The 15,641-nt window shown below is 43.2% G+C and overlaps 2 protein-coding genes across 2 annotated transcripts in view; one reads left to right on the top strand and one right to left on the bottom strand.

Annotated features, from left to right (window-relative positions):
* Positions 1-7,354: 7,354 nt before the first annotated feature.
* Positions 7,355-12,139, bottom strand: c6h15orf40 (chromosome 6 C15orf40 homolog). The gene is made up of 5 exons (XM_085780648.1): positions 11,954-12,139; positions 11,050-11,182; positions 10,827-10,954; positions 8,685-8,833; positions 7,355-7,674 (listed from the first exon to the last, which is right to left on the bottom strand). The coding sequence occupies exons 1-4, from the start codon at positions 12,092-12,094 to the stop codon at positions 8,744-8,746; spliced, it is 492 nt and encodes a 163-aa protein (XP_085636774.1). The 5' UTR covers positions 12,095-12,139; the 3' UTR covers positions 7,355-7,674; positions 8,685-8,743.
* Positions 12,140-14,837: 2,698 nt separating this feature from the next.
* glsl (glutaminase like) overlaps positions 14,838-15,641 on the top strand; it is a 31,617-nt gene continuing 30,813 nt past the window's right edge. Inside the window, exon 1 of the mRNA XM_085780513.1 lies at positions 14,838-14,908. Within this exon, the coding sequence (XP_085636639.1) occupies positions 14,838-14,908 (71 nt within the window). The remainder of the gene's footprint in view (positions 14,909-15,641) is intronic.

The following is a 15,641-nucleotide window of genomic DNA, read 5'->3' as shown; positions in this document are numbered from 1 at the left end:
TGAAAGGTCACTGGGTTCTGATCTTTGGCGAGGAGGTGTATCTTTGGGTAAACTCTGGATGTCCCGAATTTCAGAATGAAAGTCCAATTTTTGGACCCGTAATGAATTTTAACCACACCCATGACCCTTCAAGTGGACAAAAATGTCCAATGGGTTTTTTAATGTAAAAGTAGCCGTTTAGATCAGCAGTGTGTCATTAATTTGTCTAAATACCAGCTGTTTACAACTTTGGACGAATTCGGCGCTACTCAAGCTAGCCGTTGTGACCAACGCACTTCCGGTTACTTTCACAAAATAAAACACCTGTTGCCCTTTACATACAGAAAACCATGACGATAGAATTTGTGCTTTTACTTTCAAACAGGAAGCTAACCTACCCTCGATGTAGCTAGCTTGAACCAAAATAAAGCGTCTTTGCTTGAACCCTCCGTTTTGACCGATCTCGTCCCGTTAGCGGCATTTGACCGCTCAAGATGCCTTACCGGAGAGTTTTGTCAGCTCTGAGACCAAGATCGGCCCGCCGGTTTCCGTTTAGAGTTGCTGAAGAGTTTCTCTCATGACTTTAGGTGGAGGCAGGCTAACACTACCTATACACTTCCAGTGTTTGAGCTAAGCTAATTAGCGACTTTAGGTAGGAGGCAGGCTAACACTACCTATACACTTCCAGTGTTTGAGCTAAGCTAATTAGCGACTTTAGGTAGGAGGCAGGCTAACACTACCTATACACTTCCAGTGTTTGAGCTAAGCTAATTAGCGACTTTAGGTGGAGGCAGGCTAACACTACCTATACACTTCCAGTGTTTGAGCTAAGCTAATTAGTGACTTTAGGTGGAGGCAGGCTAACACTACCCATACACTTCCAGTGTTTGAGCTAAGCTAATTAGCGACTTTAGGTGGAGGCAGGCTAACACTACCCATACACTTCCAGTGTTTGTGCTAAGCTAATTACGGCGATACGGCTCTATCTCCCTTGTTACTGCACGCACAGTTGAAAGGATGGTGTCTATCTGCTGGTCATGGACTCGGGAGTGAGGCAAGACACGAAAAAAAAAACGTTGGCGTATGCCTTTAATGTTGTGTCTCTTGTGTGTCTCTTTGTTAACCGTCTGTCCTCTAATCCTTGTGTCCGTCTGGGACTCCATCGCTCCAGAGGAAACTCGATGCTCGGTGAAAATTAATTTCTCTTCATATCTGCTTCTTTTCAAACTTTATGATGATCCCAGTTTTTTTTTTTTTTTTTTTTTTATGAGCTGAGAGGCGGCGGACGGACTGTTGTTGTTGTAAACATCCTGCAGAGTCGGAGCTGCTGTCAGCGAAGCTTTAGAGCCGAGACGGACACACACACACACACACACACACACACACAGAGCAAACAGGGGAGATGGCGTGGGCATTAAAGCAGTGTGTTGTGTTGTGTTGTGTTGTGTCAGCCGTTGAGTGCGACACTTTAAACGTTGCTCTATAAATAAACTTGCCGATTGAAGTTAGTGAGGTAAGAGGTTTAAAATCCGTCGTCTTGCCTCCAGGACTCGGTTTGTTCTGTGATTGTGTCTCGTTATGGAATCAGCGTTAAGAAATGTCCACACAGACAGACACACACACCCCACCACCACCTCCTCCTCCTCCTCCTCCTCCTGGGGCTGAAGCTGCTGACTTGCAGCGGAGCGGAGAGAGGATGAAAGCTGCTGCTGAGAATCTGCCGCTCTGCATCTTTTCATCATCTCTGTTTGATCTGTGGACATTCTTCAGCTTCAGATACTCAACTTCCTACTAGACTGGAGTTGTGGTCAAGAGTCAAGACCACCGGACCCAAGACCGAGTCAAGACCAAGACCAAGACCAAGACCAAGACCAAGACAAGACCAAGACCAAGACCAAGACCAAGACCAAGACAAGACCGAGTCAAGACCACCGAACCCAAGACAAGACAAGACCAAGACTAAGACTAAGACCAAGACTTTCAGGGGATCGAGACCGAGTCAAGACCAAGACCAAGACAAGACTTTCAGGGAATTGAGACCGAGTCAAGACCAAGACCAAGACCAAGACGAGTCAAGACCAAGACTTTCAGGGGATTGAGACCAAGTCAAGACCAAGACCAAGACCAAGACCAAGACCAAGACCAAGACCAAGACCAAGACCAAGACAAGGCCAAGACTTTCAGGGGATCGAGACTGAGTCAAGACCAAGACCAAGACCAAGACCAAGACCAAGACCAAGACCAAGACCAAGACCAAGACAAGGCCAAGACTTTCAGGGGATCGAGACCAAGTCAAGACCAAGACCAAGACAAGACTTCCAGGGGATCGAGACCGAGTCAAGACCAAGACCAAGACCAAGACCAAGACGAGTCAAGACCAAGACTTTCAGGGGATTGAGACCGGGTCAAGACCAAGACCAAGACCAAGACCAAGACCAAGACCAAGACCAAGACTTTCAGGGGATCGAGACCGAGTCAAGACCAAGACCAAGACCAAGACTTTCAGGGGATTGAGACCGAGTCAAGACCAAGACCAAGTAATGTAGACATTTCCGAGACGAGACCAAAACCTTGACCGGTCTAGAGTACCACAACACTACACAATCCAACAACTCCACAACGCTCTGGTGGACAAGTTGTGAGCTGCACATTCACCACGCTATGAGATAATAACACAACGTTACCACACAGAGTTGTTTTAGAGGGAAATTCATGCAAAACCGCTGATGCACGTTGCCTTCAGGGACAGTTTTTCATCAACAGTCTCTGTATTTCCCTCTAAAACAACTCTGTGTGGTAATGTTGTGTTATTATCTCATAGCGTGGTGAATGTGCAGCTCACAACTTGTCCACCAGAGCGTTGTGGAGTTGTTGGATTGTGTATTTGATGAGGAAAACCAAAGAAATCCCATAATGAGCCTCTGTAGCGTAGCTCTGAGCAGCTCACGGCTCTGCTCCACTGTTCTAAAAACAGCTTGCACCGACAATTAAAGGTAACAAACCTACTGCTATGACTATAGGGATTATGGTAATGGGCCAGTCTGACAAAATGTTGAACTATCCCTTAGTTATGTCAGTCATGTAACTGAGGGGAAACTCCTGTCATGTTGAAGTGCAGAGGGTGAGTTCAGCTGAGGAGGAAACTGATTAACAATAATCAATGTGACCTTGGTGTCCTGCAGGTTTAATGAACAATGTTTTCATCCTCGTGTCCGGTCTCAGTGAACAGATAATTAACGTGTGTGTGGACGTGATAAGAGGAAGTTGCTGCTTTGTGTTGAGGAAAGTTAGTGGATGTGATGTGAGGCTGATGGAGCAGCGTGGCTGCTTCTCTGAGAGGATTAGCTACAGAGGAACGGAGAAGATGGACGGATGATGGGGAAACTTCAGACGCCTTCTCTTCTCTTCTCTCCGGGATTTTTAGAGATTATGAGGCTGAAAACTTCTCGGCTCGCTCTCGTCTCTTAAACTCCATCTTTCTTATTCCTTTCCATGTCAGAGAAACTCACGGCCTCAAAACCAACACAGAGACAGATGACAAACAAGGAGGACTGACTTTAACCTTCGACGAACCACAATGTAATCAGTTGAAAAGGTTCCCTGAAGGTGATACAGAGATATTGTGTTGTCACGATGACCTCGACCTTCGACAACTTCAGTCCTAATCAATGTTTGTACCAGGTTTGAGGAGGTTCCTTTCAGGCCTCACTGAGACGTTGACGACCTGAAGTCAACATGGCCGCTCCTTCAGAGACTCCTTATTTTGTAGAAACATCCTGTGGACACATCATCAGTTAAAGGGATAGCTCATGGGATTTCTTGGTTTCCCTTCTCATCAAACTCATCAAATACACAATCCAACAACTCCACAACGCTCTGGTGGACAAGTTGTGAGCTGCACATTCACCAGGCTATGAGATAATAACACAACGTTACCACACAGAGTTGTTTTAGAGGGAAATACAGAGACTGTTGATGAAAAACTGTCCCTGAAGGCAACGTGCATCAGCGGTTTTGCATGAATTTACTCACTGAGGAAGTTCTGGGAAAATAAAAGGGGGCAGGAACTTTACAGGACTTGTCCTCTCACTGCTCTCGGACCTGCCTGACTCTTCAGGCGACGTAATCGTACAACATTTCGATCATTGCGCATCGTGTCTCTGTCCACTCACCATACATTTTGTCTTCTTTTACTGCTCTCATTGTTGTTTCCAGCAGTGTAGACGCTTTCTACTAATTCTGTTCTTCTGTCGAGTTTTAAAAATGCCTCTTCTTTCTGACAGCACAGAGTGAACCTGAAATCCCACCTGGGAATTGTTAATGGCCGATCTGAGTACTGATCTCTTATCCCCTGTAAGAGTTCTTGGAGATCGTCCTTCGGGGGCCGAATCCTGATATGAAGACACGCACCAACGGCCCTGTTACATTACCCTGAAGCTGCTGCAGTGGAAACGGCCTTATTGATTGATATAAAGTTTAGTTTAGACTCGTACACTTGTAAAACAAAGACCTTCAGTCTGTGAGCCAGTGATCAGAGTCTTTGTCCATGTTTATTTGTCTTAATTAGACACGTACACACAGTCTCGTTGTGTCTGTTATGTGTGTCTGTTATATGTGTGTGTTGTGTGTGTTTCGCAGCCGTTAAAGCGTCAGACTAAACCGTCACACACTGATCTCAGATCTGCACAGAGGAGGATTTATGTCGTGGATCTGAGACGTTAAACAGGAAGTCGGTCCAGCCGAGCGGCGGCGGCTTAGCTCAGCGTCTGAGACAGACAAGGAGACCCATCCGTCTTCAGCCTGACAGCGGCAAAGCTGCTGATCCGGGATCAGTCAGAGGGAATTCAGCAGCTGTGATTGGCTCCAAACGCAGCTAATTCTTATATAATGTTCCCAGTGACAGCGAGAAGAAACCCACTGTGGCACAAAGTTTGTTTGCACACGAAATACAGAGACTGATGATGAAAAACTGTCCCTGAAGGCAACGTGCATCAGCGGTTTTGGATGAATTTCCCTCTAAAAAAAGTTAGTTAAAGGGATAGTTCAACATTTTTGGCAAATTGGCCCATTGCCATAATCCCTATAGTCATAGCAGTAGGTTCGTTACCTTTAATTGTCGGTGCAAGCTATTTTTAGAACGGCGGAGCAGAGCCGTGAGCTGCTCAGAGCTACGCTACGGAGGCTCATTATGGGATTTCTTTGTTGGTTTCCCTCATCAAACTCATCAAATACACAATCCAACAACTCCACAACGCTCTGGTGGACAAGTTGTGAGCTGCACATTCACCACGCTATGAGATAATAACACAACGTTACCAGGCAGAGTTGTTTTAGAGGGAAATACATGCAAAACCGCTGATGCGCGTTGCCTTCAGGGACAGTTTTTCATCATCAGTCTCTGTATTTCCCTCTAAAACAACTCTGTGTGGTAACGTTGTGTTATTATCTCATAGCGTGGTGAATGTGCAGCTCACAACTTGTCCACCAGAGCGTTGTGGAGTTGTTGGATTGTGTATTTGATGAGTTTGATGAGGGAAACCAACAAAGAAATCCCATAATGAGCCTCCGTAGCGTAGCTCTGAGCAGCTCACGGCTCTGCTCCGCCGTTCTAAAAACAGCTTGCACCAACAGTTAAAGGTAACGAACCTACTGCTATGACTATAGGGATTATGGTGATGGACCAATCTGACTAAATGTTGAACTATCTAATCTATCCCTTTAAAATACTGATCTAAGGATTTTATGAATCTATCTCAGGTCTTTCAAATGAAGATCAATTTAAATCAGAAAAATCGAGGGAAGCAGCCGTGATTGGCTCCAAACGCAGCTAATTCTTATATAATGTTCTCAGTGACAGCGAGAAGAAACCGACTGTGGCACAAAGTTTGTTTGCACAGAAGTTGAATGGAAACTCAGACTCAGCAGTTTGGGGACGGAGCGTTGTCGAGGAGCCGAGATGTTTGATAGGGAGTGATTATCTGTCCGGGCTTTGATGTCCCTCAGATGCGGCGGATGATCGGGGCCGAGGCCGAGCGGCTTTGAAGCTGGAGCAGCAGCAGCTCATTACCGCTCCTCTCTGATTCTCAGATCCTCTGATTCTGAGCTGCAGATAGATAATGAGTCTGGAGGAGACCGGCTGCACGTCACCACTCTGAGAGCAGCGCCGAGGCTTCACGCCGCCCGCGGCCCCCGGGGGGACCGAGCACATGGGCCCCGACGGTCCGGCTCGGGAACGTGAGTCCTCAGTGAAGTCTTCATCATCTTCTTTACTCTGGAGCCACTTCACTTCCTCCCAGAAACTCTGAGGAGCTTTCAAGACAACTTCATCTGGTCCGGACTTTCAGAGTTTTCCATTTTATCCAAACCAAACTTATGGTGACATCATCATCCTAAACCTCTACGTAGATGTTATGGTGCCTTCATGTGCTATGGTAATTATGGTAAATACCAAAAGACGACTTGAAAAGTGCACATGAACACCCTCTCATGTGGTATTTTCCACTGGGCAACTCGTAGAATTTTTTGATGCCCGAGTTGCCGAGATGAGAATAACCTTTGACCTTTTCAACATGGCGGCCAGCAACGCAAGATTGGTTAATGGTAAGCAAGACAAGCTTTTAGAAAACAGTTAGCAGCTATTCACTTTATGCATGCCTGCATGTACAGTAAAAAAAAATGCTTTTAAAAAGCTAGCCAAATAGCCAGTGCTAAATCTCCATGAACATTAATATTTACCGTTTGAGTTTTGATAATTCATCTTCTTGCTGTAAGAGATGAACTAGGCAATCCAAGATTGTTTTACCCCATAGAAATATCTACACGTAGATGCTGCACGTGTCATATATCTATGGTTTTACCCAAGTAACAAGTCTGAATCTGTGTGTCCACCATCTTTATTTTCTCTGTACAACAACAAAAGCACATGAACACAACGCACTGGTAAATACCAGGTCACAAGTGGAAAATACCATCTGTACCATAGCACATGAAGGCAGCATTATTTACCATTCTGCCCTTGGATTCATCACTGGAGCCGCCATCCCACACATCACCTTTCTGTGCCAGTGCACTGTTTGTATTCGGATTCGGATTCAGGCTTTAAAAAAAAACTTTGTATTCGTATTCGGGAAGAAACCTGAAGTGGGCGCACTGACTTCAGCCGAGCTAGTGCTACACCGAGCTAGCCGGCTAACTTCCACTTTAGCTCTCGGCTAACTAGAACGGGAATAAAATAATTTACAATAACAGGTGTGTCCTGTCCTGACATTTTGAGGACCGTTCCAATGCATTTCCTATGGGACAAAAAAATCTGAAAAAGTTTAATATTTGAAAAAAAGTATAAAGAGTTTAAGAAATGAATGTCCAGAAGAAGCTGCACAATTTGATGTTTTAATTGTTGAAGTAGCAGAAAGTATACAGGACTAGTCAGAGTGCAAAAAATGCCGGAAGATGTGAGAATTCCTAGAAAGAGCATTTCCATAAGGAAAATGCGTGTGAATGCTGAAAGCCATAGCTGAAGCCATAGCTGAATGAGCAGAAGAAACTGACAAAGAGAGGAAATTTAGGAATGAGGGTCACGTTCACACACACACACACAGTCAACACATCGGTCTCCTGGACGCTGGTACACACGGCCCGTTGCCATGGTGACGCTCCATCCCCTCCTCCTCCTCAGTGGCGATCGCACCGGTCCAGCTGTGAGAGAACGACACGTTCAGGGAACTCACGTAAACATCAACGCAGCGTTTCTTCCTCTTCCTATCACATTTTAATATTCTTTTTTCCCTCTTTCTTTATTTGTATCATACACAGCAATACAGAACTACACAAACCTGTAAATAAATATCTAAACAAAGAAATAAGTAAACGATATAAAAAATAAAAATAAATAATGGAAATAGTTGAATAATTAAATAAAAAGTAATAAAGGAAAAACTAATAAATAAATAAATGCAAGATTACATATCAATTAAAGACATTGAACGCAGCACATTTGTTGGTAGTTGTAACAGCTTTTTTGTTTTGTAGACAGGAGACAGTTAAGTTAAGTTAACCCTCCTCTTGTCCTTCTGGGTCAAATTGACCCAATCTGTTCCCTTCTCCATCCTTCCTTCTTTTCTTCCTTCTTTCCACAATCCCTTTTCCCTTCTTTCTTTCCTTCCCTTCATCTTTACTTCTTCTTCCTTCCTCTTTTGATCCAATTGACCTGATCTGTTCTCTTTTCCCTTCCTTCTTCCTTCCTTGAATGAATCTGTTCCCTCCCTCCATTTTTCTTTCCTTCCTTTTCCCCACAATCCTTTTTCCCTTCCTTACTTCCTTCCATCCTTCCCTTCGTCCTTACTTCTTCCTTCCTTTTTGACCCAATTAACCCAATCTGTTCCCTCCCTCCTTCTATCTTTCCTTCCTTTTCCCTTCCTTCTTCCCTCACATCTTTCCCTTTGTCCTTCCTTCCTTCCTTTCTTCCTTCCTTACTTCTTTCCCTTCGTCCTTCCTTGACCCAGGAGGACAACAGGAGGGTTCAGAAAGTTAAGATAAACTGTTCAAACTCCGACTTAAAAACCAAGAAATTTGTTTTTTTTACTTTTTACTTACTTAAATTAACATTTGTGTAGCTATGTGGTATTTGGCAAAAAGTAAAACTAAACTTATTAGAAAATATGCATCATCATTGTCTTCCCCTCCCTCCCACATTTCCTCCTCCTCACCCCTCAGCCGGACGCTGTCACAGGTCACAGGTTGCCATGGAGACGACCCCTCCCCTCCGTCAGCCTGCAGCCTCTCTGAGCCTCCTCAGCACCTCCTCCGGGCCGAGGGACGAGTCCAGACGGACGAGCTTGTCTCTGGACCTGGAGCCCTGAGGGAGAAGATTCCAGTTTTAAAGGGATAGTTCAGCTTTTTTTTTTTAACGTGGGGTTGTATGAGGTACAAATGGCCATGATGAAGTATCGGTTACTATCTGCAGTCTGGATCAGCGGTTTGTGGAAGAGGCGGAGTGATACGGAGCGTCGCGGAGGAGTACTGAGTGAGTTGGTTAGTTCCAGATAAACTAACTTTTCTACGACCAGCTGATGCATTTTAAATTTTTACTTTCTATCGTACTCTTGAACTGGTTTATTATTCTGAGACAGGACTTCTTGTAGGCGGTGGAAATGCAGTGTATTGCCTGTGTCTCGGTGCAGAGTGATGCACCGTGTTTGTATTATTATTAGGGCTGCAACTGATGATTATTTTCATTATTGATTAATCTGTCGATTATTTAAATGATTAATTGTGTGTTTGGTCAATAAAATTTTTTAAAATATCAATCAGTGTTTCTCAAACCACCAGACGACGTCCGCCAATGTCTTGTTTTGTCCACAAACCAAAGAGAGACTCAGTTTATTGTCATAAAGGAACAAAGAAACCAGAATATTCACATTGAAGACATACAGAAAACCATGACGATAGAATTTGTGCTTTTACTTTGAAACAGGAAGCTAAGCTCCCCTCGATGTAGCTAGCTTGAACCAAAATAAAGCGTCTTTGCTTGAACCCTCCATTGTGACCGATCTCGTCCCGTTAGCGGCATTTGACCGCTCAAGATGCCTTACCGGAGAGTTTTGTCAGCTCTGAGACGAAGATCGGCCCGCCGGTTTCCCTTTAGAGTTGCTGAAGAGTTTCTCTGATGACTTTAGGTGGAGGCAGGCTAACACTACCCATACACTTCCAGTGTTTGAGCTAAGCTAATTAGCGACTTTAGATGGAGGCAGGCTAACACTACCCATACACTTCCAGCGTTTGAGCTAAGCTAATTAGCAACTTTAGATGGAGGCAGGCTAACACTACCCATACACTTCCAGCGTTTGAGCTAAGCTAATTAGCGACTTTAGGTGGAGGCAGGCTAACACTACCCATACACTTCCAGCGTTTGAGCTAAGCTAATTAGCGACTTTAGATGGAGGCAGGCTAACACTACCTATACACTTCCAGTGTTTGAGCTAAGCTAATTAGCGACTTTAGGTGGAAGCAGGCTAACACTACCTATACACTTCCAGCGTTTGAGCTAAGCTAATTAGCGACTTTAGGTGGAAGCAGGCTAACACTACCTATACACTTCCAGCGTTTGAGGTAAGCTAATTAGCGACTTTAGGTGGAAGCAGGCTAATACTACCTATACACTTCCAATGTTTGAGCTAAGCTAATTAGCGACTTTAGGTGGAGGCAGGCTAACACTACCCATACACTTCCAGCGTTTGAGCTAAGCTAATTAGCGACTTTAGGTGGAAGCAGGCTAATACTACCTATACACTTCCAGTGTTTGAGCTAAGCTAATTAGCGACTTTAGATGGAGGCAGGCTAACACTACCTATACACTTCCAGCGTTTGAGCTAAGCTAATTAGCGACTTTAGGTGGAAGCAGGCTAATACTACCTATACACTTCCAATGTTTGAGCTAAGCTAATTAGCGACTTTAGGTGGAGGCAGGCTAACACTACCCATACACTTCCAGCGTTTGAGCTAAGCTAATTAGCGACTTTAGATGGAGGCAGGCTAACACTACCTATACACTTCCAGTGTTTGAGCTAAGCTAATTACGGCGATACGGCTCTATCTCCATGGTTACTGCACGCACAGTCGAAAGGATGGTGTCTATCTGCTGGTCATGGACTCGGGAGTGAGGCAAGACACGGAAAAAAAAAAAGTGGGCGTATCCCTTTAAAATTTACATTAATACGCATTCATTAAACATGAGCCTCTGCAGAAGGAAACATTAAAAGATCGATCTAAGGATTTTATGAATCGATCTCAGGTCTTTCAAATGAAGATAAATACAAATCGGAAAAATCAATTTTTTTAAAAACCCAGACCTTGTCCAGAGACACGTGACTCTTCTTCAGGTCCAGAACTTGAGCAAGGTAGCGGACGAGCTCGGCGTTGGCCTCGCCGTCTGTGGGCGGAGCCGCGATGGCCACGCCCACCGCGTCGGCCGACACGTCTGAGGAGGAGGAAGAGGAGGAGGAAGAGGAGTCAACAGAGGGAGAGGAGGTGTGTGTGTGTGTGTGTGTGTGTGTGTGTGAGAGGTCGACCTACCTGTGATGCCGTTGTGTTTGGAGCCGGGCTTGGCGTGGATCGCTATGGTTACGGCGCCGGTCTTGTCCCGGGTCACCGGACCGGGAGCGTCGGGCTCGGCGGCGGTAGCTCCTGCAGGCTGCTTCCCCTTCACCTGGTTACCATGGAGACAAGACACATCACACACAAAGTTTCAGCCAGCTGGTCTGTTATTATGGGATGCACCAGATAGTTTTTAGCTTTTCATTCACATTTAGAAGCTCAGAAGCAGATTTTTTTTTTGCTGCTTCTCATATTTTAATTTAATCTGAACGAGTTCATTTCTCACAAAACGAGCTCCGAGCTTCAACCATTTTACATATCAGGTCCATTCTGAGGAGGAAACAGTCCAGCTTTTATTTTGAAAAACTTAAAAAAAAAAAAATGGAAAGAGGTTTAATTTTCTATTTAAATATTCTACATGAATATTTAGACAATTTAAATATAGATAGATAGAAAGTTATATTATATTATATTTTACATTTTCCAAATATAGATAGATAGATAGATAGATAGATAGATAGAAAGATAGATAGACAGACAGATAGATAGATAGATAGATAGATAGATAGATAGATAGATAGATAGATAGATAGATAGATAGATAGATAGATAGATAGATAGATAGATAGATAGATAGATAGATAGATAGATAGATAGATAGACAGATAGAAAGATAGATAGACAGATAGATAGATAGATAGACAGACAGACATCAAAATAAAGTAAGAAATAAAAATGAATAAATCTCAGTGTGTCTGTTTCACTCCAGGTGTTTGTAGCTGTAAGTTAAATCTCCTAATGAACGTTCAATCTTCTGTTTCACCTCCTATAGTTCATGTTATTGATCACTGATCACTGATCACTGATCGAAGCTCCGACTCACCGGCTTCTCTCTGCGGGGCATCGGTCTGTCTGTGGAGTAACGTCTGGTCCCGGTGGTAAAGGGAACGTTACCGGTAACGTTACCAGCTTCACAGAACCGGAGGAAGAGACCGGAGAGAACCGGAGCAGAGCGGGGAAACATCCACACATCCACCTGTTAACCTGCTAGCCTGTTAGCTGTTAGCTGTTAGCCTGTTAGCTGTTAGCTGTTAGCCTGTTAGCTGTTAGCCTGTTAGCTGCTACGGATGTAAACAGCTCCACTTCCGCTTTTCAAAATAAGTTTAGGTTTTTTCACAGTAAAAGCCTCAAGATGATTCATGAAACATTCACAGCTCAGTGGTACAAGTCCATAAGTAGGCTACTGAAGTCTGTCACTAGGGGAGAGTGGGGTAATGTGAGACACCCCCTGTATCTAGAAAACAGAACACATTTTTGGTCATCTGACCATTATGTTTTCAAGCCCCTTCCATTCCCCCATGGTCATAAAGGAGAGGACCTCATGATGCTGTGAAAACCATGTTTTTTTCACAAAAATATGATTTTTGCATGTAAAAGTAAATTTTCTTGGTGTCAATTTAATCAACTGTTGTGCCAAAGCAAATTGATTCAGGTAGAAAAACTTCTATGATACATGATGATGAACTACCAACACATAAAACCATGTGATGATGCTGGCTGAAAATTAGCCTGAATTTCTAAGAGAGGTTGTTTTTTCTAAAATGGGGGTGTTGGGGTAAAGTGAGACAAATGCTGCGGGGTAAAGTGAGACCATGGATGTATTATAATAAATCCAAGAGTGAGACACTGTGAGCACCACACACAAAGATTTACACTAGAATCTCGTCCCCCAAGACAGAAATCTTGCGTGATCAATGATCTGTAGCCACACTGCTTTGTTATGCTATGTACTCTCAGTCAGTTCACTTCTTTATTGGTTATTAACTAAATTTTAGTCACATTCCAGTTTGTCGGCTCCCTCCACACACAAGAGACTTTTGATCAAAATGGTCACCATTGTCGGGGCTACAACCTGACCCCCAGACTATCTAACTGGTTCTATCTGTCATTTGAATGTTAATTAAAACATTTTGTGTTTTATTTGATTTTGGTCTTGAGTCACTTTGTGTTGAGAAAATAAAAGTGCTTAATTGACCAATCCCCATGATTCTGTTACTAGTCCGACATTAGTTCTGGGATGTGTGGTTGTCAAGCTGTCAGGACTCTAACTGTTACAACATGTGTTGTTATGGTAGTTTCAGAGTGGAAAAAGTAAGTGGATCAGTTTACCCCCTTGATTTCTCTGGTTTGTCTCAGTTTACCCCTGAGCTGGGGTAAAGTGAGACACAAGACCACTTTTTTTAAAACAATCATATTTTCACTGTCCTTCGTCCTAAATACATTCTGATAATTTCCATTGCTAGGAAACATCCTGAATTAATGGGAAATGTATAAATTTTACTGATAAATCATTTTAGCTCGCTTAGAGGGGAGCAAATGTAAAAAGTGTCTCACTTTACCCCACTCTCCCCTACTGGAGTATTTGTTACTATCTCAGTTTTTCTCCTAAGGGGGTTTTAGGAGCAATAATTCAGACTGAGGTGATCTTAAGAAGAGAGTCAATTGAGATCTGTTTTACAACTCTTTAGTGCTCCTCGTGGCTGTCTAGGAGCAATAAACGAGACACGAATGAAATTCTAAAGATACAATGATGAGATCTCCCATTATCTCACACCTTTTGCTCCTAAGGGGGTTTTAGGAGCAATAATTCAGATTGAGGTGAGCTCAAAACGTTACACAAATAAGATCTTATAAAGATATCCAATTGAGATCTCCCTACTTTCTCAGGAGTTCAAGAAGAGACTAACATGAGCAAAAAAGTTTTCCTCTGGGTAGCCTACTATATTATATGTAGGCCTACTGCCTAGGCTACTATACTAGGCTAGGCTACTGGAGTCTAATGTAGTACTAGGAGTTTACTTCAGCATAAACACAAGTTTCATCTAAACCAGAGGAAATATGTTGTTTTTTTAATAATAGAAGTGAATCAAAGCTTAATTACTTGCATTATTGATTAATCCACCTGTTGATTATTTTGTCTAATAATCTGTTAGCTCTTACAGAGAAAAGTTAAAAAAGAAACAAACAGGAAGTTGTTGGAATTTGAAATATTGTTTAAAATCAGAAACTTTTAATGTGACGGGTTAATTTTTTAAAGGGACAACGAGGAGTTTTGTTAAAGCGAAGTGTTTCCACACTACATTTATGAGCCTCCGCACCGTGAAATTCTTTGACCGGTGCAAGACAGACTCATGTTTTCATTCATCAAGAATTAAAGTCAGAGGTTGGAAGACGATCACATACCGTCGTAGTTCCCACCATAAACGGAGATTCATACGGCGGCGTTATTCTCATGACTCGCCACGAAACCGAAAGTAAAGAAACGCTGGTCGGCTCGCCCAGCATTTCCACCACCACTAATAATAACAAAATAACCATAGAGACAAAACCATAGATTTATCTAAAATGGACCATTAACAAGTGGTAACGTAGATTCATCCACATTAATATGAGACTGTTTTATAACCAAATAGAAACTCCTCGTTGTCCCTTTAATTTGATGTTAATTGTCCAATCAAGAAATCAATGAGTCGTCATCACTTCAACTGTTAATTCTCTGGTTGTGTGTGTGTTCAGTGTGTCTCTGGATGTTTTAAAGGAGCAGTCTCCTCCCCCCTCCTCCTCCTCCTCCTCCTCCCCCTCCTCCTCCTCCCCCTCTTCCTCCTCCTCCTCCTCCTCCTCCTCCTCCTCCTCCTCAGCAGCCCTGCAGAGAGGAACCGGACCGAGCAGCAGCAGCAGCAGCAGCAGCAGAAACAGCTGGAGTCTCCATGGAGAGCAGCCAGAACCAGAACCAGAACCAGGGCCAGGGCCAGGAGGGGGAGGACGGGTCTTACCTGTGGTGAGGACGACACTCACCTGTTGTTCACCTGGTTACCTGGTTGCCTAGTTACCACCTGGTTACCAGTCTGTTCTGTCTGTTCTGTTGTTGTGTTGTTTCACTGAGTCTCTGGAAACCGTCCAGCTTCACATTCCTGAAGAGGAAGAGGTGGTGAAGGACAAGCTGGGACGTGGCAGAGAGAGGGAGAGAGGGAGGAGAAGGGGGAGAAGGAGAGAGAGAATAATAGTTTTTTCATTCATGAATCAGTTGTAAAGAAACAGAATGAATGCGTCAGTCTGCTGCACTGCAAAAACTCTAAATCTATTCAAGAATATTTGTCTTATTTCTAGTCAAAACAAATCTCATTCTACTTAAAATCAGACTCATCACATTAAAAGCAGCTTGTTTTTAGACACTTTTTACTTCTTTCAAGCAGATTGAACTGCTCAGCTTGCTCTTAAATTGCCCCTCGGGGATAAATAAAGTTTTTTGAATTGAATTGAATTGATATTTTCACTTGAAAAAATCTGATAGTGGAGCAAGTTTTTCTTTCTTATTACAAACACAAAAAAAACTGTCTTTCACTGGCAGATTTTTCTACTTATTTCAAGTGAAAATGTGTTTGAAACAAGTGAAAATTATCTAAAAACAAGTTCATTTTTAGGTGATGAGTCTTATTTTAAGTGGAAAGAGATTAGTTTTGACCAGAAATGAGACATTTTGACAAGAAATAAGACAAATATTCTTGGAAAGA

The sequence above is a fragment of the Trachurus japonicus genome, chromosome 6, assembly GCF_045865225.1.
Source record: "Trachurus japonicus isolate A0001 chromosome 6, Traja_1.0".
NCBI classification, from domain to species: domain Eukaryota; kingdom Metazoa; phylum Chordata; class Actinopteri; order Carangiformes; family Carangidae; genus Trachurus; species Trachurus japonicus.
The sequence above is the reverse complement of the archived record's forward strand: the minus strand, read 5'-3'. Positions and strand labels throughout refer to the sequence as shown.